At 39.0% G+C, this 26,354-nt stretch overlaps 1 protein-coding gene across 2 annotated transcripts in view; it reads right to left on the bottom strand.

The window, feature by feature from the left end:
• The window catches only part of ldb3a (LIM domain binding 3a), a 66,185-nt gene that overhangs the window by 12,302 nt on the left and 27,529 nt on the right, over positions 1-26,354 (bottom strand). For both annotated transcript variants that reach the window (XM_066679703.1, XM_066679704.1), the window contains exons 3-6: positions 24,381-24,532; positions 18,875-18,950; positions 17,227-17,468; positions 2,654-2,815 (exon numbers count right to left, since the gene is read on the bottom strand). In XM_066679703.1, coding sequence (XP_066535800.1) covers positions 2,654-2,815; positions 17,227-17,468; positions 18,875-18,950; positions 24,381-24,532 — 632 coding nt within the window. The remainder of the gene's footprint in view (positions 1-2,653; positions 2,816-17,226; positions 17,469-18,874; positions 18,951-24,380; positions 24,533-26,354) is intronic.

The following is a 26,354-nucleotide window of genomic DNA, read 5'->3' as shown; positions in this document are numbered from 1 at the left end:
TTTAGGTGAATGGGAAATGAGTTCGCCTCACTCAAACATCAATATATGGATGTGAAGGAATGTACCAAGGATGTCAGTTAGCATTTATGGGGATATATCAACTGGGGAAAAAATCTTATACTTGGTGTTTAATAACTATGAGTTAATTTTAAAATGTATTTCATTTTAAAGATCACATACAGCTAAGTTTCTTTTCTTAAGACTTTCAGATAATATCAGACTTATATTATGAATCTTTCTCTCTCTAATGTTTTACATATATTTCAGAATAAACCACTTTGGAAATTGGTTGCTAAATTGAAAATATGTAAATAAGCTATTCCTATTTGCTATTCCATGTCTAGCCATTTAAAAGCCATCTTACAGTGCCCTGACATTGTAAAGAAAATATGCAGCCATGGGTGGACCTTAATATTCATTTTCCACTTAAAAAAAGAGAAGCAGAAAAATGAGAGAAAGTAAGATCATATTAGAGTAAATGGGGTCAATTCTCAACTGGGTGAAAGACAGTATGGAGAGTAGGAGGGGCAATTGGTGTACCTAGACTGAGTAGATAAAGCAGTTGAAATAGTTGTGGCTGCAAATGTCAGGTGTTGGGGTCCCGCAGGGGCTGCGGGGGCAGGGGGAGGTAAGGGCTTTGGCTCTGGGTGTGACACTGAGCTGCAGAAGACAGAGCAGAGTTATGAAAGCCAGTGGAATGGAGAATGATGAGGAAGCCACCTGTGGGATCACTAAATGCAATGTTAGCTTACACATAGAAAACCTTAGACACTGCAGCATGAGCAAACTGCAAGTTCAGCAGCATGTGGCGTTACAGCTGAAATGGGCTGCAGGTTATCTCGACTCAAAGGCTTCAAATTAAACTGAAAACATTCTGAATGATTCTGGTAACCACATTCTCAGATCCCTGAAAAACACTGATGCTGGACAAATGATATATACACTGTACTGCTGTGGGGTATCTGTAGCAGTGAAGGCCTTCTGTAGCATACAGGCAGCTGCAGTGCGGGGCGCTTTAACTGCTGTTAAAGTCAAAGCTGAACAAAAGTTATACGTTATTGGTTACAGCATTAATTGGACTGGAGGTATAACTCTCAACAATGGAGATGCTCTCTGTTCTAACACATTTTAAATCACAAAGGACTCACAATCTCCTCTCCCTTAATTGGAAAATGTAAAAACCCTAATTAATTAAGAAATCACAAATTTGGAATACTTACCTTTCATAAGGAAGAATTTGTTTTTAAACCTTATTATAGTTTACCATTTTAAACAGAAATGAGTTTTGAATCATTTTAATGGGTCTCGACATTGGTCAGTTTAAAAATTCCTACGTAAGGTGTTAGGGTAAATATTGATAAGGTATAACATCACAAAGTGTTTGGAATTAGAAATAGTTTTAACACATGAACGATCAATTAATGTTATTTATTTATTATTATAATTTTTAAATTATTTCATTGTTTATTACGTCTATAGTCTGACTAACATTTTATCAAAATATATTTGTTTTTAATTGAGAAATATATGCAAGATTAAACTTTATAAAATTAACACACAGTATTTTTAGATTAATTTTAAAGGTGACATGCTATAGCACTTTTCCACAAGGTAGCACACTCCCCTGGGGTCTTAATGAAACATCTGTGAAGAGCTTTTTTCAAAATGCCACAAGGATCAAACAACACATGACTGTTCTTGCCCAGTCTAAACTGTTCAGAATGACTGGTTTTAGGACCTGTTCCTTTAAATGGGAATGAGTAACTGGTCACCCCACCCTCAAGTTTGAAACAAGGAGAAGTGAGCAGAAGAAGCTCTCATTTTGACTCGGTTCTCTCTTTAGCCATTTTGTTATGTTTTATTTCCATGTGGATTAACATCATTTAGGTGTTCTCACATAAACTCAGGCCCAGCTATGTTTGAGGTGGGACCATTCTAAAATGTCTCCAGACTGGGAGCAAAATAGGAACGGCTCATTGAAGCCCATGCTTTATGATTTATACCGCCCATAAACAAATGACTGGGTGGTCTTATTTCACAGTTATTGAGTGAGTAGGCTCCAGCTCCAAATTAAAGCAATACTGTGTAAGATCTGCTATTTTTACTCCTGGGCAGTTGCCCCCTACAGTTGCAGAATATAATTCACTTTTATAGGGGAGAGGAGGGAGAGTTACATATTAAGTTTCTGGGAGAGTTACATATTAGAGTTTCTGCAGTTCTAAGCTCAAAACTGCAACAACCAAGGGTTTATTATCCCTGTTACAGGTCAGTGAATCATCACAGTGATTTTGAATCTGTAATTTCAAGGTAAAAATACTAACTACTGTTGCTTTAATGTATAATGTGCTAATGCAGTAAAAACCATATGTTGTATTACACAATTCACCATATCACATGTTTAAATACTGTAATAAAATTACATTTTATGACAATACAATGTCCCACCCCCTAAAATATATAACACATACATAATGACATATATAATCAAAGTAACATTAAATCAGACATCAAACATTGTGTAGAGGCCTGTTTTTTCTCTCTCTCTCTCTCACACACACCACATGTCAGTACAACAAAGCAAAGGCAGAAAGAGAGACTAATCATTGGCACAACATTATACAGAGCGGGCAAGTTCAGGAGCATGCAGTATTACCTCTCTCGAGTGGGGTCTACAGGGGTGGGTTCTGGAGGTTGTTCAACATCAAGCCTAGGCACCTGATTGGCTATCTGCGGCTGGCTGGCGAGCTGATTGGGCAAAGCAGGCAGAGCGGCAGGCGTAGAGCTGGTGGAGACTGGAGCATGCTGCACAGGCGTACTGCACAGGAGTTTATGGTGCATTAAAAAAAAATCATACATAAAGCCAGAGTCATACAGCTGTGTGCCAAAGTCTAAATACCCAAGGTCGAATGATAAGTTCACTTCGCAGTTGACTGGTTGGTGTGCTGTACTGAGTAACTCCACTGCCATCGGCTTGGGAGTCTGGGGTTTGAATCCCAACGCAGGCAGAAGATCGTCAGTGCTACATTAGCTTCCCACTGTAACATGATTCAAACTGTAGACCACTGTGGATAAGACTGTCTGACAACTGCTGTATTGTAAAATAATCTCCCAAATTCACCAAAATATGTCATTTGACCAAGGGCACCCACAAATACTGTTATACACACACAACAGGGTTGGGTCTACATGCTTTTACAGCAAGGCGTCTGTCTTAATCTCATGCAAATAAGAGTTTTGACTATGACTCAGCCTAATTCAAAGAAATAAGAGACTAGCAAAAACAGAGAAGTGTAAGATACTATTCAGGTTTATGTACACAAACTGAGAGATCTACAGCTATGACATTATTCCCCAAAAATCTGAACAGATAAGACAGATTATATATATATAATTGTCATGAGAGCACAACAGGCTCCATGACATGAGACAACATACCCACCATATTCAATTTTCAACTCCAGTTATTGTAATCCACTTATCCTAACTAAATATTACTAGGCAACCCAGTTTATGAAGTCTGATCAAGCTAAATAACAGTGACTCTGGTGGCAATTAATCAAGTAGCTGTGAATCAATACCACTAATTTGTGGAGCAGATTTTTTTGAGCAGAGGCTGGATATATGTGGGGTCTATTTGCATATTCATACATCCCTGCAGACTGAATGAAGTTCAAGGTGCTGAATTACATCTAATCCATTTTAAAGTCATGAGCGGACTGTTTTTAAGGTTTCGGCTGTTGACCGGAGGGGAACTTTAATATTCCCCCATGAGCAGAAATGTTTCAGGTCATCAGTGTCTGGAGTGCAAAAGAAAGTAAAAACACATTCTCTGTGGTTACAGTAGGGTTAGGAAAAATAACTTCTCCCAGACTCAAAGTGTGGAGACGATAAACCACAAACTCCTGTCTTGGTGGCTTAGAATCAGTGAAGTGACTTGCAAACATTTGGTGAGTGGGGAAAATCTGTTGGGAGGGGAAGATGCCCAGGCAGAGGAGAAAAGATAAGAGGCAGGCACCTAGCAGCAGCAGGCCTGGTGGTGGACTGATGGCTGACCCTTTCTCACATACAAATGCACATCCACCTCTCCAATTTCAAAATGTTTACCCTTTTTTTAATAACCTCTATCACTTCCCAAATGCCATAAATGACAAATACATGGATCCCAAGAAATGAAGGAGTTTGGCACTGTATCAGAGTCAAATCTTGGTTTGATTTGGAGATGGTGGTTGCTGGTGATAAGGAAGCCTTCATCACTTTCTGTGGTGAACATGTCAGGTGGGCTCAGTGCATTTCTGTTATGTGTGTAAGTAACATCTGTGTTTAAAAAATATCCATGAAGGGGGGATTAAGTCTAAATTAATCCATCATCACAGATCAATCACTAAGGGATCTAGTTAGTTGAGTGGAGGCAGAAGATAGACACAGAAAGACAGCGGTGAGGGAGTGAAGAGAAATACAGTAGAAAACATATCAGGTGGCCAAGAGCATAAAAAATACACTGCAACTATAGGACTGACTGTTACTGAAGTTACACACACACATACACACGAGATCCATCATGAGTATGCTCTCTCTAATGATCACCTGATAAAAACCTATGCCACCCTACACGTTTATTCACACTCACACATGTGCTGACACTTTACAATAAGTGTACAATAATTAACGATACTTAAAGGAACGCTTTGTAAGATTTGGGCTTTTTGCTTCTGGAGCTCCTCCTACTGTAATTCAATTTTACAACACTGTACTGACACCATTAGGGAAGGAGAGGGAGTGGAGAGTGGTCTCCAACCCTGCCCCAAAGGTTACATAGTGCAGTTTCTGCAGTGCTGAGCCCAGAGTAGCAGCAACAGAGGTTCTTTTCTCCAGATTACAGGTCAGTGAAGGATGAATTTGAGTCAATCCGAAGAATATTTATAAACACTCTTAAGCATACATGTAATCCAGACATTAAAGAAGACTAAATTTGGAGAGAATGGAAGCCATCAGAGCCTTTATTTACAGCAGTGCCACCTGGCCTTAAACTGCTGGATTGAAACTGCTGGTGCCTCTTCAGAGAACACCCATTCACACATACAAAATCTGTTCGATTTTACCATCAACCTAACATAACCCAAGCTCCTGACCCTAAGCAAGTAAAACCTAAGGGGAAAAAGCCCTAAAAATAGAAATATCATAACTGACAAAAAAAAAAGGAACAAACTAAGAAGACATATTTAAACAATTGTTACTATAAAAGCAACACTAGGTAAGATTTGGTATTTATGTTTCTGGGCTAAATTAATTTAAACAGCACTGTGAGGAAATTAAGCAAGTGGAGCTGTGGTTTCCTACCCTCCTTCAAAAGTTACATAGTGCAATTTCTGTAGTGCTGAGCCTGTAGTTGCAATGACAGAGGCTCTATTCTCCCTATTACAGGTCAGTGAATCTTCGCAATGATTTTGAAGCTGTAATTTTACATTAAAAATACTACCTAGTGTTCCTTTAATGACTAACTATATACAGTAACACTAATAATACAAAACTCTGAACAAACCACTGACACTAAACCTAACCTACTATGTACTTGTTTAATGACAAAGGACAGGACCCGCACAGGTATGAAATGAAGGGAAATGAAGTTGGTTTAGCAGCAAATGATACAAAGTATGAAATATATTTTTCAAAACTTGGCTTTCGCTGTATTTCTATGAAGATGACGGGTTGAAGAAGAGGAAGAGAAATGAAAAGTGAGAGAAGGGCCAGCCATCAGGAGAGAGAAAGACTATAGTGAGGACACACATTTTACTCAGCAAGCACTGCATGTAGGGAGGGAGGAGGTGGGGTCAAGGGTAGCAGAGAAAAAGCAAGAGATGGAATGAGATGAGGGTGGCCAGGCAGTTAGCAAACGCATCCACTTTAACAAACAACAAACCATCCAGCCAGCAACAACCCATGGCAAAGACAGCAAAACTTCCCTACGTCACAATCACAAGCAGAATTACCTTCGCAAGACGTACACCCCCCTCTCTACTCACACATTACAGACTCCTTTCTGTCCTGTATTATCCCTTTGGCCGGAGGGATGAACAGAAGTCCAAAGGTGTGGGGATCTTAGGGCTTCCATCTCCTTCAAATGTCCTCTTAGCCACAACAGATCTACATAGAGGCTGCTAATCCTAGCCGAAGAAACCTAATACACAGGTATTTAAACTTTGCGCTTCAGCCCTTTTGATAACTAACTTGATACAGCTTGGCTTCTGTCCTTATAGTGACTGTATTTGCCTGTAGAGCAGCAATGAAGTGACTAAAACATGAGGTATGCTGTATCAGAGATTCTGATCTATATCTAATGCTTTGCTAAGCTCTACTGAGCTATATATCATGTCAATGTGTGTCAGTTTAATGGACATGGATGCCTGTAATTAATTAAGTAGAAGATAAACTTAGCATTGACTACATGTTAATTCCAGAAACAGACTGTCCTGCCTTAATAAAGCTTTTCTCAACAACCTGTGCAGAAAAGGGTAGTAAACTGTATTTAAGAGCTGCAAGAATGAAGTAGAGATTGTGGAACGTGGCTCTGCAGTGCACAGTCCAGACATTAGCGCAGCAGTCGACTGTCTGGCTACATGGTAACACAGACTCTTGTTGTGATTCAGGAGACTACAGTATATTTTTAAATAATTTACAGTACTGTGCTAAATGAAAAGACCATTATTATTATTATTATTTTATTTCATTTCCAATCAAAATGGTCACCAAGTACATTGTATTCAATTTCAAGTGATATTCCAGAAAATATTAGATGCTAAGCTAAGCAACGATAGCTCGCTCACTCTCTGTTAGCCTAAAATTCTAAGTGTTAGTCTAAACCTTCTAACAAAGTGGTGCCACTCACTCACATTTAGGGGGTGCTATTCAGTATGTTGCATATAAAATACTATGTCCTTGAGCCTTTTTGAATTTATGGTTTTGCCTGGTAATAAAATATATGAAGGGTGGTCTCTGACTTGCACAGTACTGAATCTAAAATATTAGCTTCTCTCTTCGCTCCTCTCATAATTCAGTTCTGTTTTGCAGCTCTAAATACTTCTAATTTCAACAGCTCAACAAACAAAATCTAAGCAAAATGCCAACAAGCCACCAACAGGATTGCTTTTTTCAGTACACAGAGCAACAGCTTTTATTCACTCAATATCAGATACAAGTTATATAAGAGACAGATAACATGATAACCACCACATTCCAAAGAACTCTCAAACTTCACCCAAGAGTAAGCATCAAGCTTAAATATGAAATCCGTCCATGTGCTGGTGCTGAAAAAGCCTCTCGTCTCTCGCCAGCATTCCATTCTCTCTCTTTATCCTTCTCTTCTTTCTCTGTCTCACATGCTTTGCCTGTATGCTTTCTGGAGCAATGCCACCTGTTTACTGCTGTCTGTCCTGTGCGCTCTACTGGACTACGTTAAGAATTTGGGCAGACAGGCCATTGTGCCAGGTTTTCAATTTAGCAAAACGAGGGCCTTTAGCTTCCGAATCAAACATTTCCCTATGGCGGGAAGACAGACACAGAGGGGAGAGAAACAGAGGGAAAGAGAAAGACAGACAGAGAACAGGGAGGGGTGGAGAAATGGATTAGGGACAGTGACCTCCACTCCTCTACTCAATATCAATGAGAGTTCAAATGCACTGAGCATCCTGTAGTGTTTCTTGTCCTTTTAAGTTTGACTAACCATGCAGAATGATACTAGCACTATTCCACAGGGTTTCTGAGATGGTGTGATTTGAATGTAAAGAAAGTTGACATGGTTAGATCTGGTGTGAGCTTTCTGTGTATATAGAATATAAGGACAACTTTGTAATTTAGCTTCAAGTTCAACACAGAGAGGAGTGAGACTAGGAGGGTCTGGCTGATCACATATTCCAAAGTGGTGCTGAATTTGGCTCTCAACACCAACCAATTGATGGTGTCTCTGACTGGCCACCAGGAGCTGCTGCTAGCTGCCTACCTTGATCTTCTAAGAGCTTCCTCATCTGGGTCTTGCACTGTGTGGAAGAAAAATGAGAAGAAAAGGGAGAAGAATGTTATCGTAAACAAGGGCTAGGATAGATGACATATGTAAGGCCAGCCTAGCTATGAACCTGCTATTGTTTCACCAGCATTTACAGTGAGAGTAACAGCTCACTATTTATTTCTGTGGGCTTTATTCTAAATAATCCATAACAGGGTTTCTGCTCTGTTTAGCTATAATTGTTTTCAATTAATCCCTTTAAATGTGGGGGGTTTATTTGGCTGTTAAATGATTATATTCAGTATCTAAACCATTTCATCAGTGCACATTTGAATTAAATATGAAACTTTAACAAATTTAACATACTGCAAACCAACTTTAGGAATCAATACTTTCTGATTCCATGGGTTATGTGGCTTAACCATTAATATTAAATTTATTTATAATGAATCAATACTGAATTTATTTTAATACCTTGTTTTTTTCTGAGAATGAGCACACAAGATGCAGACCTTCCAGCACAGATCTGCGTAACTAACTGAACTGTGATCAGTGAAGCATATTCTGACGTGAGACTTGAGTGAAAGTGAGATAAACTCTTGGTGAGTCCGGAGGGCAGACTCACTGTATTCGGTGCCAGTGATGTGCGCGAGGACGCGGAAGGACTTGGACTGCAGCTGGGCGGCTCTTCTGGCCCACTCAGCGGGCTCCAGCTCCTGGTTCTCGCTGGGGAGCACAGCCTGATACACTGGGGTAGTACTGTCTACAACACGCTCTTTAACTGGCAGACTACTGCAACCACAGAGAGAGTCGCACCCATCAAACACAGCCAGCACGGTCACAGGTCTAGCTGCTTGGGTTAAGCTCTGTTTATTGTATGTGCCTGATGCTAATTACACAGGGATATGCCTGAATGTAATCATGCAGATTAACTGTCATTGAGTGTAAGCCTTTTTTTTTGGCTGTGGATCCATAAACTGTTCATAAAAAATATATAAAAACAGATGCCAGGGGAAATGGGCAGCACCTGCAACAAGCATTCACAAAAACAGAAGAGGAAAAGCAGTATCGAAATAGCAAAATCATGTCTAATTTATAAGCACAAATGCAAGAATTTATCAGTTTATAGCAATCATTTTCACAGAAGGATGACAGCAGTGATACTGTGGTTTCCAGTATTTAGTGTCTGATATAAAAGATATGTATATAATATATGAGCCTAAAACAATTCGGAAAATTAATCACCAAAGGCATTAATTCTCAAATGCAAAGGTAGAGCAATGCTTACATCTATAGACCCTCCTTCATTAATTTATGTAAATTGTAAAGTCTTTGTTGTGAAGACAGCAGTGCAGTACAGAGAAAGTGGGCAAAGGTAAGAGAAATGGCATTGGGAGGAGCAGGGGAAAGCCATGTATATACACGAGATGCACAAGAGAGGGAGTGGTCAGGGTGGGTTCAAAGCCAACCCTGAATAATTAGGTGCAAGGCAGATACACACCGTAGAAAGGATCACACACTCGCATCTATAAAAACTTTGCACAGCCAATCCACCTACATGTACCTGCCAATTTACGTACAATTTTTTGCGTACTTTTTTTGTACCATATATGCATATTTCCAGTAATATTTTTGGCTGATTTAATACTGACCATTGAGTAACTTGTGTGATGGTATACATAAGCATGAACCTCACCAATATTTTTGCCAATAGAAGTTTTGTTTTCTGGATTTCTCAGAAGCAGTTATGTCGATTTGTTGTTTTTATTTATTTATGTAATTATGGATATTTATATGCTAAATCCAATTTCTGAATGTATTTTTTTTTTTTAAGTTCAGTTAAATGCTTTTTGAAGGGGTGTAATTGTCAGTGTTGCCAACTTAGCGTCTTAGTTTCTTTTTTAAAAATATATTTATTTTTAAAAGTCACTATATTTAGTGACTTTTCAGACCCCTTTTGCGAGTTTTTTTAAAGTGACTAGTGACAAATCTAGTGACTTTTTGTACAAACCTTAACTACTTCCTGTCGCTAAATTTGCCCATGAGACTCAGTTCTCGCACTATGTACACAAGTGTGTGCTTTTAATTGCAAATTAATCAAATGACCAAGTTTGACTAAATCCATAAATATACTCTTTCACAAAGCCTAGTGGTGTATTAGCTGTTTTATTTAATAAGGTAAATGTGGCGTCGCTATTTTGAAGTTTTTATTACATTTTGTTCATGCTGAAACATCTTAAATCTCATAAACTCACAGCTCTACGTCTTTCTCACACACATACTTGCTCCTGCTTCTCTCCAGTATAAATCTGGTGTGTTTCCACTCCTCTTCTTGCTTCTATTTCTCAGATGTTTAGAGAAGTTGTTCTTTGTAAACATAGTCAGTTTGTATGGTTTATCCTGTACAGCCGGGGTGTCCTATCATATAAATTAAGTGCTGTTGTAGCGGCTGGTTTCTCTCAATAATCAACCAACGGTCTCAGCCAAACAAGTGATCATGTGATTTCCTGCTAGGTGGAATATGTGAATACGACGTGGTGATGAAAATTAGCACATTGCATCATCTAGCGACTTTTCAAGCAAGCTTTAGCTACTTTTCTTTAAAAAGATTTGGCAACATTGAACTGCGTTAATATGCTATTATATTATCATTGTATCAGTGGCATAAAATGTTCTTAAAATCACATGTTCTTATAATTACATACTATGGTTTATCTCTATTATTTCTGGAATTATACATCGCCCACAAAATTTCTATTGTGTCAGGAATACACGTTTTACTTTAAAGAAGGTACACACACACACACACACACACACACACACACACACACAGATCAAACTCATTCAAACACTGTGCAATTTATGAGTGTAAAAAAAGGCATAACAAAAAAGCAGGAATAGCCTTTAAATAGAATAGAATAAAGAAAAACTCCCTGTGCTTGTTCTGTTTCACTTTAGTATGAAACAAACAGTATCACATTAAAGCAATGCAACAAGCAACATATCGGAACACATACCAAAACAACAAAGTCTAACACCCTTTCTACAGAAGATAACAATCATAAAATATCCTAAAGGAAATGTGACTAGAAGTATCATGCTCACCCGTCATCTCAGACTATTCCACTGACTAAATGCTTTCCATGTGCTCTGTTTTACTATCAACCCAAAAGGAACATACCAACTAACCAACAACCAAGATCACCACCATATTAGAAACAGGAGAATGCAGGATAGCAAAGTAAGATCAAGTATCTAGAATCAGTTTAAAGGAACTTTAGCACACAGCTGTAGTCTGATAAAAAAAAGCTAATGGACTAGCAAGAGGGAGGGTGGCTCATGCAAGCAGGCGACAAAGATATGGCACTCACGCTCTTACCCAGAAAGCTCAGAACCCTTGGCTTGAGTCTGACCAGCAATGGCATCCATTATGGCATCCTGTGAGTACATGCTAATGGGGGTGTTGTACTGGGCGTGGATGATGGTGGCCTTGCCTCCAGGGCCCTTGACTTCTATGGGCTTGTTGGTGGAAAGAGCAGTGTCCTTCAGGGCAATGGGGTTGAAACTGGGCATGTACTCGGTGCTGTGGTGGTGGAGTTATTTCAATATTGGGGGGGGAGTGGTGGAAAAGAGAGAGGAAGGGAGGGTGAATTGGGAATGAGTGCTGCAGGCCTGAAGGCTAGAGGATAAGACAGGCAATAGTGAGAGCATAAGAAGTTTCTTGAAGAACCATTTAAAGGAGCTAATCTGCTTCTTGCAGTATTTTGTAGCTTCTGTATCTTTTAAAGAAAAACTGTGTAATATTTTGATATAATTTACAGCTTCAAAATTATTGCGATGCTTCACTGACCTGTAATAGGGAGATTAGAGCCTGTCATTTCTACTCCTGGGGCTCCCCCAGTATAATAATTTTACAGCACTGAACTAAAATCAATGAGGAGGAAGCGGTAGGATTCATACCCTCCTCCAAAAGTTACATAGTACAGTTTGATACAGTTACATAAAGTGCTGAGTCTGGAGTTGTAACAAACGTGGCTGTATTTTCCCTATTGTAGGTCAGTGGAGCAGGACAATGATTTTGAAGCTGTAATTTCAAGGTGAAAATACTGTGTAGTGTTGCTTTAATCCTTTGTCCAACAAGTTAAATATCGAGATAAAATATAAAATTCTACATCAGTTCTTCAATTTAAAAAAAATGTTTAAATCTAAAACAGGTGTGGAATTACCCCAACACGATGAGAGTTGCTTAAAGTGGGTATATTTATTGATCACATTGGATTGCAGAGTAAATTAAATGTATTTTAACTATGTTTATATCAGAATATAGGCACCCAATATAAAGTCTAGATTTAGAATAAACACTTCTTAACCAAAAGGGATTTGTAGGGCTTTGAATATGTATGCAAACACCTACTATTTAAAAACTGATGGGTACCATAATAATTAGGCACTGAACCTCAATGCCCAGTCCAATGACTGTTATAATATATGGAGATCCTATAAGAGTTTATATTAAATATCAAAAAATATATATTAATGAACACAAGACAGCTCCTTTAAATACCAGAAGAAATAATTATGAATACAAGCGCATCACATCAACAGTTTGGGTCACAGCACCCCATCAGTTCTATGCGACTATCATGCTGACACCAGACTATTCTCTGGAATTAAGACTGAAAAATAACTGACATGCAGCAGCAGCAGAGATCATCAGGCAAACTTGTCTGCAGTCCAACCATTCCTGACCCCACCACAGCCCAGCATAGCGCCAAACACCCACACCATCACATCCCAACGCAAGCCAGATTAAATCTGCTGTTTTACTGCTGCGATATGATATCAAGCGGTGGTAGGAAACACAAGAAAGCAGCAGCAGAGTTTACCTCTGTATCTGGGGTATACCATAGTGGGTCGCTATGGGACACTAGACTCCACAAAGACACGGTATAAAGTGCATGCAGATAAACCACACACAGCACTAAAGCACCCAGAGGCATTGTACTAACTTGGCAGGTGTGTTGGTAATAACCTATGGTAGGAAAAGAGAGAGAGAGAGAGAGAGAGAGAGAGAGAATAAAAACAACTGTTAGCCACTTCGTCACAATCCAGCTTTAAGGGTTTATGACAATGCTGAAAGATGTGCGAAGATCCTTTAAGGTGGAAACCAAAAAAGAAGACATAAAGAGTGATGTAAGAGCAGGAGGGGAGTGAGAGGGTGAGATATTCCTACACACCCACAGCAGCTACCTGTCAAGAAGGCTGAATTATTAATAAAAAGCATGCAACAGTGTGAATACAGGAGTTGCATTGTTTCCATCTCAACTAATCGAATATTCATATGACAATGTGCAAACAACGGCAGCGTATGTATATAAAAAATGAATTCATCCAATTTGTCTTTTTATTATTTATTATTAATGATGGACAAACAAGACAGCTCTGTTTAATACAGTGGGCTGTTTAGTCAAATCCACTCGTACCAGCTCAACAAACACAAACACAAACACACCACAACTGCATCTGTGTCACAGCAGCTCTGAGAATCTTCCACCGCCCCCCAATTAAACCTGCTATCTGGAGGTTCTGTGGGGGTTATGACTAATAAAAAATGGTGAAAGGGGTTACCAAAGTATGCAGAGCAACTGATTGACATTTTACTTACATTTTAATGCAGGAGTTTGTTCATTTTGATTCATGACATCCATACATTTCTAGACAACAGACATAAATCTACACAAATACCTATAAAGTTAGGATCGGTAGTTTGTATTTAATGCCATATCTGCCCATTGGCCACATTCATGGCAAAAATGTAGTAAGATGTTAGTAATTTACTAATACAATTTTATCTTAGATATGTTGAGGCTGTCATCTATATCTAAGTTTCATTACTGACAAGAATTTTAGGAGTGCTGACGCTTCCATATTGTTGAATAATTCAGTATGGACTTTGCAGTTAAGATTTGTTGCCTCTCATGGCCGAAGTTAATACAGTCCAACATTAAACTTTTTATCATAAGCTGACTTTGGCATGTTGAACCTTTACATATGGCATCTTGTATACACTGCTTGGTCTGAGAGGTTTTCAAGGTAGGTCTAATACCTATAAAGACTTATTTCAACAAGCATCAGTTGTCAGCTGCTTTAGTATATTTTTCCCTAGCAAGCGTAAAAACATTTCTGCAGCTGCCATTCCAGCAAAGTCATCCCATCATTTTGCCAACATGGTTTTTATTAGTTCCAAGGTTTACAGTAAAAAGAAAAAAAGTAAAAACTCAACACAATTTTGTTTATAGTTGTGTTGGTGTATATTCAGGTATTAGGCTTGGGTATTGGGTATCAATTAACTGTAGAGTAAAGCTTAGAGGAACATTTACACAGCATTTTCCATCACTTGGGTTAAGTCTGTACACTGTAAATATTCAACGAATGGGCCCCAAATATTATGAAAGCCTGAATAATAGTTTTTTTTATATAAGTAATTTTTTAATTAAAAGTTGTATTTAGTTCGCCAAGCCATTTCATGTGGCTTATCTAATTTTAGCAAGTTATAGATTGAAATGCTGTATAACGTGGGATTTTGTGATCATTATATACATACACACACACACACACACACACACACACTTTCTCTGAGACACTTGAAGCTAGCCCACCACTTCTTTTCAAACTGGTGATCCTGAACACTTAAGCAACTCAGATGAGAATGCAAACTGTCCAAATCTGTCACATCAGCTGAAAGATTCTAGTCAGCACCACGGGCAGGTTTTAGGGGAGAAGGGGGCCCCAGCATACTCACCCAGAGAACAAGGCCAATTGCACATACTAGGACTCCCAGTCTTGGATGACTCAGGGATCGCCTGGATTTGAATCTGCAATCCCCTGGTGATAGGGCCAACGCTTAGAAGCATGTGCCACCCTGGAGCCTATCAGTCACACATACTTGTCTCTGTACTACGAGTGTTACTGGAAGCTTCCACTAAAAGACAGACCAGCTGGTCTGAGAAGCATATTTGTCAATGCAGTGGCAAGGACTCAGCCTTTCTTCAACACTTATTGCCATTATGATGCTGTTGAGTGCCTGCACTGCCCCTACTGTGTATGCGTCACGTTGATTTCTGAGGACGTGCACGAGGCAGCCATCATGTGTACGCCAACGTGTTGTTCACACCAAGTATATTTCTAGCTTTAGACTGGATTTGCGCTTCAATCTTCTGGTGTGGACTGAAAATCTGATCAAATAGAAGTGTATCTTCAATGTCAAATGAATTAAATGGTAATTCTGATTATGGAAATTTGATTGTGGGCACAGAAATATCAGTGAGTATTTCAATTTACAGGGAAATACAAAGAAATAGCAAATAAAGTGTCAGTTAGACACCTTTTTAAATGATGGATTGCTAAAATGGTGCAAGGTAAAGGGGCTGATTTGTGAAGTCTATGTGAGAGTGAGAGATATAGTGCTGTCATAGTTAGGAATGTGACAGTAAGAAACCGGAGCTCTGTCAGTCCACAGCCTTTTTTAGAGTCACCAGCGACAGGTGCACTCTCTCTCTCTGGTCTTGGTAACAGCGAAACTCAATCACTTTATGGTTATGAGATTCCCACTGTGCTATGAGACATTCAGAGATGATTCACTGCACAGATCTTGTTAAAAAGGTATTGAAATGTGCAAAACAAATGCCAGCTCTTTCTGCCCTGGACCAGGACAGGTACCTGGTCACTATTTCAAAAATATTTTATAAATTAGACAAATGAAAGAAGATCTTTGAGCTATGTATGGTGAAAGAGTATACATCCCTGTCAAATTCTAATCATGCTTAACCTAGTTTATTTAACATCCTGAAGAATATCATTAGAAACTTTAGAGATCAGTTTAGGACAGGATTAGTTTTACCTGTGGACATGGGGTATTCCTGTTTTTAAAATTCCATTTGAATAGACCTTTTCAGTCATTTTTGTCACTTTTGTCACTTTTGTTTACATTGATTACTAGATGATCAGGACTTTGAGGGCTGTATATTTCTGGTGGAAAGGCTGTACTCAGAACAGTAGTCTAAAAACTCCAGTAGCTCTGCTGTGTCTGATCCACACTGTGAGATGATACATTGAGGAGCTACTCCCATCTCTTATTTTCACCAAGATTTCTTATCCAGGGCGAAGCCACCATAAACATTACTGACGTTCTCTGGTAAAATTATATTACCCCAGCTGCCCACGTATAACGAACCCCGCCTGAATAGGTCTTATGCGTGAACGTTTTTGGTGCATGCATCACCCTAGGAATCCAGGTCAGATTACTTGAAAGAGGCAAGGAAGCTAATCCTAAGGGGCACAAACTCTAACAGACTTGTTTAAGGTCTGTGATACTAAATTGGCTGGACACTTGAGCCACTCCCTCAATGGGCATCAAAATATTCACGCTGATTAAGTATAGTATATTTATCATTTGTTGATAAACTCACATATTTTTACAATGTAGGTAAAGACCACTCAGGTTATTTAAAAAAGGGCATGTGGCCATATGGTTCTCTAAATTTCACCAAATATTTTAGCTATATAATTATGATATAATAAAAAATATAATATATATATAATGAATGAATGAATGAATTCTACACTGTAGTTTACCATTAAAAACAGACAGTATTTCTTGGAAACATACACATACAGGTGACATGTGAGGTACGTATACATCAGCAGGGGATCGGTAGCTGTAGATCTTCATTCCCCCCCTCCCTCCGCAGTATGTGAAATTGATTATTAACATAACCAGAGTCCTTGTTAATCCTGGACGGTTAGGAAGCCACAGCTTTTACAGACGACTTACTGCACTTTCACTGCTGTCATCCTTCTGTCATACAACAAATGCCAGTCAACAGTCAGGTGCGTGAAACCCCTTGCTATTTATCCAGCAGGAACCATGGCAGTGGTTAAACACATCTGGTCAGATTTCAATTTAGTGTCTGCAGATATTTAACCAGATTTAGACTTCATTCTTTTAAAATTAAGGATATAACACTGAAGTGTCAGAAAATAAAAAGGACAAGCAAGTTACCGCTGGTAGCATTTCCCTTCACAACACGCTACATAAGGTGAATTCTTTACTCCCTATTCGGTATTCACTATAGGTTGCGTGATGCTACCAGCGGCCATCCTTCAACCGACTTTGTAGGGTCTCACCACACATGGCTGCTGCCTCTAGGTTTCAGTGCCTTCTTACATACCCCAGTGGCTCGCCTGAAGCCAGGCCTTTAACTCTCTCCTGCAGCATGACCATTTCTCTCAGCGTCTCGGCTGAGTACAGGCCAATGGGAGAGTTGTACTGCTGTTTCTTTTGGGTGGGGGTGGATTTGCCCCCTGAGGAAGGTGCTGATGGTGAGGACTGGTTGAGCTCCTTTTTGCTGAAAGTGTAGGACTCTGTTTCAGCAGAGGCATAAAGGCCACCATTGATTTGATTAGACTGGCCCTTTAAGAAGGAGACATGTGAATAAAAAAAACGGGACATGAGGAGATGAACTGGATATCAGACTAAAGGCCTATTCACACAGATGAGAAACTACACGTCAAATTCTGAAAAAAAAAAATAAAAAAAAAAAAAAAAATACCATATGTATATTAATGGCGTCTTTCACACAGAGTCTGAAACTTTTTCAATTAGAGCCTGTTCTATTTTCTGCATCATACAGATGCATTAAAATCAGACTGATCAATCAGGGTTCTGTTGTCATGGTTGCAGAGCATCAAGACAGCGGCAGAACATATTGTCTTGTTCATAGCAGAACACAAAATCTTATAGAACAACACATTGACTAAACAAATGTGGAGGTTAAAGAAAATAATCATTTTTAAGAGGAGTAACACTGAAGCAGAGCCCTGTTCTTCAGTGATCAGGACCCTCACAGGGATTTGACAGGTGGATCATTCTCAGTGCTGCGGCGACAATGACGGTGTGGGGTTGTGTTAGTGCGTGTTGTGTTGGTACAAGTGGATCAGACACAGCAGTGCTCACACCACTCAAAAAGATCTAGCCGGCAGCTGTCTCTGACTTTATATTTACATGTTGGACCAACGAGGTAGGTGTGTTTAATAAAGTGGACACAGTATTTAAAAGATATCCAGCAGCACTGCTGTGTCTGATCCACGCTTGCCAGTGCAACACACACACCTTGTCAGTGTCACTGCAGCACTCAGAATGATCCACCATTCAAATCATACCTGCTCTGTGGTAGTCTTGTGGAGGACCTAACCATTAAGAAACAGGGTAAATGGGGAAAAAGTATGCAGAGCAAGAGATGGAATACATTATGTAAATGTAGAACTACAAGAACTCCTGTATAGTCCAGTGGAGCTGAGAGAATAGACAGTGAGTGTAGAAACAAGGTGGTGTTCATAATGTAATGGCTGATCAGTGTAAGTGCATACGCTGGTCTTTTTGGGTAAAGCAAGTATGTTCTGAATCTTTACAGAAAATAATCTAAATTCAAATCAAAGCCAGAGAAATGGTCAGTAAAAGTGCAGTTAGAAATGCTGGCCAAATTGTTCAGCCCTAAATCTAGCGGCTATGATGGACAGACTGCATCTCGTGCTAAATCCACTAGGGGGCAATATAGGACTTTAACACAAAGGCATTAAATGAAAAAGTTGGTGTTTCTCTGAGAAAGAGATGAATCCTTTGTAAAACACTTCTAAATAAAACTGAATCCTTGTCTTAGCACAAGGTCTTTAGCTAATGTTGACCCTGGGGCATTTAGTCCATAAGTGGAACTCCTCAAATCATACAATAAGAGCTAGGAGATTAGAACAGGAATTTGATTGGTTTGAAGAGTCTATTATTCGTGATGAATTGATGATTCATTATTAACCTGTGCATACCTTCTGGTGAGGGATAATAGGTATTGAAGTGTCGATTCTTGGCGTGGACATTGAAACAGGGATGGGGCGCTTTGACCTAGAGTAAAACATAAGACATTCATAGTTAATAAAGGAAAGTTCAGATTAGTTAGCACACACTATCATGTAGTCTTTCAATGAGAAGCCCAAGTTAATCCCTGTCATACTTAATTGTGACAACACACATTTTATTCATTCATTTAGTATCTGTAACCGCTTATTCAGTTCAGGTCAGGGTGGGTCCGGAGCCTTCCCAGAATCACTGGGCACAAGTCTGACAACACACAGATATCCATAAACAACTGAAATTGATATACTAAAATTAATTTGTACAATTTCAGTTAAATATAAAAATAAAATATTAAATTATTCATTCATTATCTGTAACCAGTTCAGGAACATTATCCAGTTCAGGGTCGCGGTGGGTCCAGAGCCTACCTGGAATCACTGGGCACAAGGCGGGTATACACCCTGGAGGGGGCGCCATTCCTTCACAGGGCAACACAGACACACACACATTCACACACACACCTACGGACAGTTTTGAGTCGCCAATCCACCTACCAACGTGTGTTTTTGGACCATGGGAGGAAACTGGAGCACCCGGAGGAAACCCACGTGGACACAGGGAGAACACACCAAACTCCTCACAGACAGTCACCCAGAGCGGGAATCGAACCCACAACCTACAGATCCCTGGAGCTGTGACTGCGACCTGCTGCGCCACAGTGCCGCCCCCAAATATTAAATCAGCAAAACATAAAAATAAAGTAAGCCAATAAAGTGCTCTCAAATATATTTCGGTAGCAGCACTTCATGACAAGCTAGGCCTGGCAAAAAAAAAAAAAAAGAAAACAATTGACAGAAAAATTATTTATTATAAATCATCTCTGCTTCATCCCCTACAGGCTACTTAGCATGCATATCCAGAAAAATTCTCTTATAATAATTATGAACTTCAACAGTTGTAAAGGCTTTCTGCAGAAAGATTGTGAAATATTATGTGGAACAATATTAAAAGCTCCCGTAAGAATTTAAATATGTTGAATTTAAGAGAACTGTGTACTCTTAACAAACCTAAAAAATACTAAATATTTATTTGATTAAATTAATTTGGGTAGATCAGTGACGAAGAGACTTTTAACTCCAAAACTGCCTGCTCCCCCGAAGTGTGTTAGCCTTGTCAGTGACACTAATAGTATGAAAGAACAGGAAGGTCTGAAGATGTGTTCATAACACCACAACCCATTACTAAGAGCACTCCCAGGTCTCCATAGAAACACATAATTAATCGTATTATATTCCTCAAAACAGTGCCACGGGCCTGCACTGTTAATGCCTCGAGTTTTCAGTAGAATGACCACTGCATACAGATGAAGCATCACTTGAATAAACAGCTTTAACCCACATATAAGTGCTGGGTTATATCACACAATTCAGCCACAGAATTATCTGGGTTCAGCAAGTCAATGAATGAACTTTGACTGTGAATTAACATTCTTAATAATACTATAAAAGAATGACAGATACTGAATTTCAATAAACCACAACCATTATAATGGTTACTGAGTTACTGAAGCAGTATATTGCATATGAATAAGTGTGTTTGAAATTTGAAGATACGATTCTCTAATATTAAAAATATTAACAAACATTTGTTGACATTAATTGCATATTATTTTGAGGTGGCTTTTTAAAAGAGGAAATAATATGGGAGAAAAATAAATCACCTTTTCAGAGCATGTGCACTTTAATTTGGGGATCTGGACCCTATCAACCCACAAACTGTGAAACAAGAAAACCCAGTCAGTCAAAACTAATTTAGGTTTTAATTAAAGAAAAAAAAAGATGAAATATGATCCTTATTTGCCAGCTCCTAGAATCTCCATTCTGCTGTAAAGATGACATTCAGGACTTGAATCAAAAACACTTTTTATAATATTCAGAGGATGTTTCCTCACCACTTGTTAACTCTCCAGTCTGTTTGCATGCTCAAAACGGGTCTAAATTGTTTACATGCCCCAGTGTCTGTACATGGGTTAAAAAATGTGTTTCAGTCCTGTATGCCAGGTTTTCTCTTTCCTCTCTGTTCACAGCAGAACATTTTAATTTTGGAGGTTTTTAGACATCAAACAGACCTCCAAACATTGAAAAGCATGAACAGAGATGAGGACATTGCTCTATTCCTGCTCCATAGATGGAACTGATTTTAAATTTGGGAGACCAGTCGTTCTTTTTTTCTCCTAACAACATACTGTTCTACCTTAAAAGATGTGGCGCTTCTGAATGTAAACAAACCAGAGAACAGTGTTTCCCCCACAATTGTTGACATTCCATTTAAATGGTGAGGCAGTTACTTTCTGGTCTCCATAAATGTGCTGAGTGAGAGAACAAAGTTCAACTCTGCAGTGTCATGCTATTAGAAGAGGTGGAATTTTTTCAGATGGAAAAAATTTTTTACACAGCCCTGGCTCAGTCAAAGGGAATCTAACAAAACAAAAACATTACTCCAGCCTGTCAGCAAAAGAGGGCATTCCTGCTTGTGCACAGGACAGTGGAAGGGGCCTTGGCAAGGAGTGTGCTCTGTCATTTCATGAACACAACTCAATCACAGCAGTGATCTTATTCGTAGTAAAGGTCTGCTGCTAATGATCTGTTGTTTAAATGAGGCATTCAGTAAATGAATGTGTTCAGTTATAAATTCTGCACCGAAATGCTTGCCTGTTTTATCCCCACCATAAATACAAATTCTGCGTTAGAGTCAAGCAAAAATCAAAACAACATATATTAAACCATTCATGCTAAACAGTATATCTAAAATATTTATTTCTTTTTTTCTTCTTTTGGGGATGGGTTAGGGGTCATAACAGGCTACGTGGGGCAAGCACTGCTTCCTAACCCCCTTTTAGCATTGATCCTGATTTGATTGCACCAGGCTTGTACAGTATATTGAGGTGAAACTGATATATTTCAAAGGTTCCACTGAAAAAAACTTACTTACTCTGAGTAAGATGGCGAAGCAGAAGGCTATGATTTAGTGTGTGTGAGTGTGTGTGTGTGCGTGCGAGAGCGGGGCTTGGTCTCCACATCATATCTTTCCCACTGAACACAACAGCCTGCAGCATGAGCCTGGCTAATGGACCAAGAGGAAACAATACAGAAATTAAGCCCTGTGACCTTTTCTCTGTCTAAACTTTGGCACCTCCTCCTAACACAAGTATAAACACACACACACACACACACACACACACACAAATCCACTGCTGGGGGTGCCCCTCAAAAAGTGCTGGCATTTGTATATTTACACTATATTTATAATAAAAACAAAGCCAGCAAGCGTGACTGAGAACTAATGTACGAAAGTCACAGCTTCAGGGCAACCCTACACCTGTAGTAAGTGTAATTAGTGTTGTCTCATTGTTCAACCAGGGGAACACCATTTTACAGGAGTTTGTACTTAAAGAACATTAAAAACTATGAAAATAGTCTTCTTTAATTGGAATTTATATCAGATATGACATGTTAACTGTTGTTAATAGAATTTTATAAACATACTTGTAGCTTGTATTAAGTTCATAGAAAAGCACTGAGGTGAAATGAGATGCTCTGGAGCAGCTGCACATGAGCATTGAGGAGGCCACACCTATTTCTAAGAAGGAATTAGAGGAAAATAAAGCCCCCAGGTATTGGGCTGGAAGAGTAGAAGTTGTTACAGCAGCAAAAGGGAAAGACCATCTATTCTTTAGTCTATACTGTGTAGTAACTAACTCTGAAAAATGAATTGAAAGAAAGTTAATGAAATTTCATAATTGCATTTATAGTGTGGTATACAAATTCAATCTAATATTTTTTTTAACATTTGTTAGTTCTCTGGTCAGTTTTCAGGTTGAAAAAAGTCCAGTGTTTGTACACAGCCCTGGCTCACTCAAAGGGAATCTAACAAAACAAAAACATTACTCCAGCCTGTCAGCAAAAGAGGGCATTCCTGCTTGTGCACAGGACAGTGTAAGAGGCAATATTCCTTTCCGTCACCGACTCCAATGCTCTTTTCTTCCATCACTTACTGTAGCAGGGCTGAGACACAGAATCTAGAGGCATATAGATGCTGGAGAGACTTCTGAACATTAAAAGGCATGAAAAGGGATGAGGATGTTGCTCTATCCCTGCTCTATAGGTGGGTCACATGGACTTATTTTTGCAAAACAAAAGCTTACAGGCACGTTCAATTGAACCACAAACAAGCCACAGTTTGCCTTTTATTCGAACCTACCGTTCCACCTTAAAAGATGCAGAAAGTTATATTATTTAAGGTGGGATGGACGCAAAATCCAGACAACCAGATTTGCCAAAAATACACACCGAGTGTGCTACCAAACTAAACAGCTTGAGTTGCAAATGAGCTTCTGTAGTAATTCAAACTGATACTTATTCTGAAGGAGCACTGATAGGAGGGGTGAGTTCTCCAGATTTATATACAGCACCTTTAAACAGCAGTGCAAATAATTACAGTTCACTTTTTCTAATAGGCAAAACCTAACCCTGTTTAATTGTATTAATAAAAGTAACCGTCAAAGATGTAAATATCTTATGAAACTGAAAATAGGTCTTTTCTAATAGCATGACTGTACATCCTGAGAGCCGCTACTTTCTGAAAGCAGGTTCCCCAGTCTGGGCCTTACTTGCTTGGTCAGCATGCCACAATGAAATTTAATATCACCCCTAGACATGTAACACTAAATCTCTCTGTCTGATCTTCTATTACTGTAAGACTAAACAGGACTGACAGCGGCTCACTAATAGCAGGGCGGACTAACTGTGGCGCGCACATGTATACACAAAGAAGTATTTGGCACCGTTACATATTCTTGTATCATTTATGTCATTTACAGTGTCTTTACTCAGCAACACTGAATACAAAGACACTATTCACCTTATTTGGAATTTTCATATATTTTAGCACAGTGTCTTGATTTAGTGACAGTAATGAATCCATATTAATGTGTGTCTTTTATAATTCTGTGAAAGACAAAACGGCATCTGTGGATTATATTTAATTTGTATTGTTCTTGTTGTAGCGTAAACATTTCTGCCTACTATGCAGAAGAGAAACTGGGAACCAAGCCAGTTCGTGTAGGTGTAACATGCTGCACCAATACAGTCCTTGGGCAAGACTCTAACACTGCCGTACTGTTCCTCTGGAACATGATTAGAACTGTAAGCAATTCTAGATAAAGGTGTCTGCCAAATGGCAAAGTGTAAATGCAATTTGTGTGAAAATAATATAAATATGAATCATAACAAAATAGTAGTTAACTGAAATGTAGTTTTCCATGTTTTGAAATATACAAAGGTTTAGAAAGTGTATGTATGTTCACTATTATGAGAGAAAGGCTGTATACCAGGTCAAGAGAAGAATTACAATGACTCTCACACACACACACACACACACACACACACACACACACACACACACACACAGGGACGGTACCTTGTCATGGTGAGAGCCAGGTTGAAGTTAGCACTTTTGATCTTGTTCTGAGCCTCAAGGTGTGTCATCCCATCAGTGCTGACTCCATCGATGGCTACAATGACGTCACCCTGCACCAGGTTCCCTGCAGCTGCTTTACTCCCAGGTGTGATCTGAGGATGGACATCACCATCACGTTAGCCGAATTCTTGCATGTCATCATGTTCATAAATACAGCACAGTATGCGTCTGAAAGTAGGCTTTATCAGCTTCTACTACACAAGTCTGGCAGGGTAGGTTTGCCAAGAGATAATGACAGAAGGCATTTCAGCTTTATCTCATTCTTCTGGATAATTATAAAGTCCCATCCCAGTCTCCCAAGTAGATACTGAGAATGAACGACCAAGTGTTAAACAGAGAAGGCACACTGATGACTAAATGCACAAATGCTATTCAAAGTGTGAAAAATATTATTTACAAAAGATAGTGAACAGGCGAACAGCCTTGTAAAAACACTTACAAAATGCTAGGCTATGTGTGCTTTTAGGTCCTTTACACCTTTATTTGCTACACATGGGAAAACATGGAAATTTCTTTTTTAATTCATCCAAGAACCTACATTTTTTACATTTCGGCATAGCTGCTCGAGATGAGGGTAGGTACATGAGCTTTGCCTGACGTAAACAAGGACTACTGACGTGCAGACTGACCAATTAAATGTTTACAGAGAAGGTTATCGACCAATAACGGTAGCTCCTCAGTCAGACCATCCAATCAGAAGATTTTAGGCTACTTCACCACTCCCGCTTCTCACTCAAGCGAACCAATCGGAGTAGGGGAGGGCGGGACTATTTTGTGAATGAAACGCTTCTCAAAATTCTATGTAAGCTATAGAAAAACAAAATCCCGGACGTTTGTGAAATTCCGCCCGTCTAAAAAAGAGGACATGTTCAGGTAAAAGAGGATGTCTGGTCACCCTAGTGACATAAATTGCATGTTTGGTTGTGCAATGACTTTCAATATTGCTTTTTTGAGAATGGCAAGGGCTTTTCCTAACACTTCAACCAAAAAGAAATCCACTGCGTCTTTTTCCCGAAAGACACAACACTGTAAAAATGGTTACGCAAAAGAAATCCCTTAATCAAACTAGACCATTTTGATGACAATGATGCAGATGTATATTTTACAAAACGACTGGTTCTTTTAAAAACCTCTCAGTATATCTGCATAATAGCTATTAGAAGCTGAAACATATAGACATTAAAATCCACTTAAATTCATGTACAGCTGCTCCAGCTTCTCATTTCATTTCCCTCTATTCTACAGAGATTATACAAGCTGGGTGTGCACCACACTGAGCCAGTTAAGTACTGAGAGCAATCTTCTCTCAGTATTGATCTGCAAATCAATGATTCAGACCTTTATAAAAGATACACATCATAATGGTAGTCCAAGGATATGAAATGGCACACTCAGTAGATAGCATTTAGGATTGCTCAAAATAATACTGATTATAGTTGCAATCCATTAGTACCATTAATGAATGCACAAGTGTCATCAAAAACATAAGAGCTGTTATAACGTCCTGCTATTCATTTGATCCACGATCCACTCAGCTCATGTAACACTAACCTGTTCATAACTCATTCATGTGTGGTTCAGTTTCATTAAAAATCTTGACTGACATGGCATTTCTCTAAAGAAAGTGGTAAAATTAGGACTAGTGTCCCTGCAGACTTTTGTTGTTAGCACATAATCAGATTTAGCTAATAACCCCGGAGCTCATATTTCCACCCTTAACACTCCTAGACATGTTTTCACATTTCTTTCCCAACAGACAAAGCTTCTGGGCATTTTGAAAAATCTACACTCAAAATACCACTCAATAATAATCAAAAAGAACAAATAAGTTATTGAGTCAGATATTAAGATGAACCAGTGTGGGACTGGAGGGGATGTCATTTCTCCTCTAACCTGTTAAATCCATTGGGATTT

Source organism: Hoplias malabaricus, chromosome 8 (genome assembly GCF_029633855.1).
Source record: "Hoplias malabaricus isolate fHopMal1 chromosome 8, fHopMal1.hap1, whole genome shotgun sequence".
NCBI classification, from domain to species: Eukaryota; Metazoa; Chordata; class Actinopteri; order Characiformes; family Erythrinidae; genus Hoplias; species Hoplias malabaricus.
The sequence above is the reverse complement of the archived record's forward strand: the minus strand, read 5'-3'. Positions and strand labels throughout refer to the sequence as shown.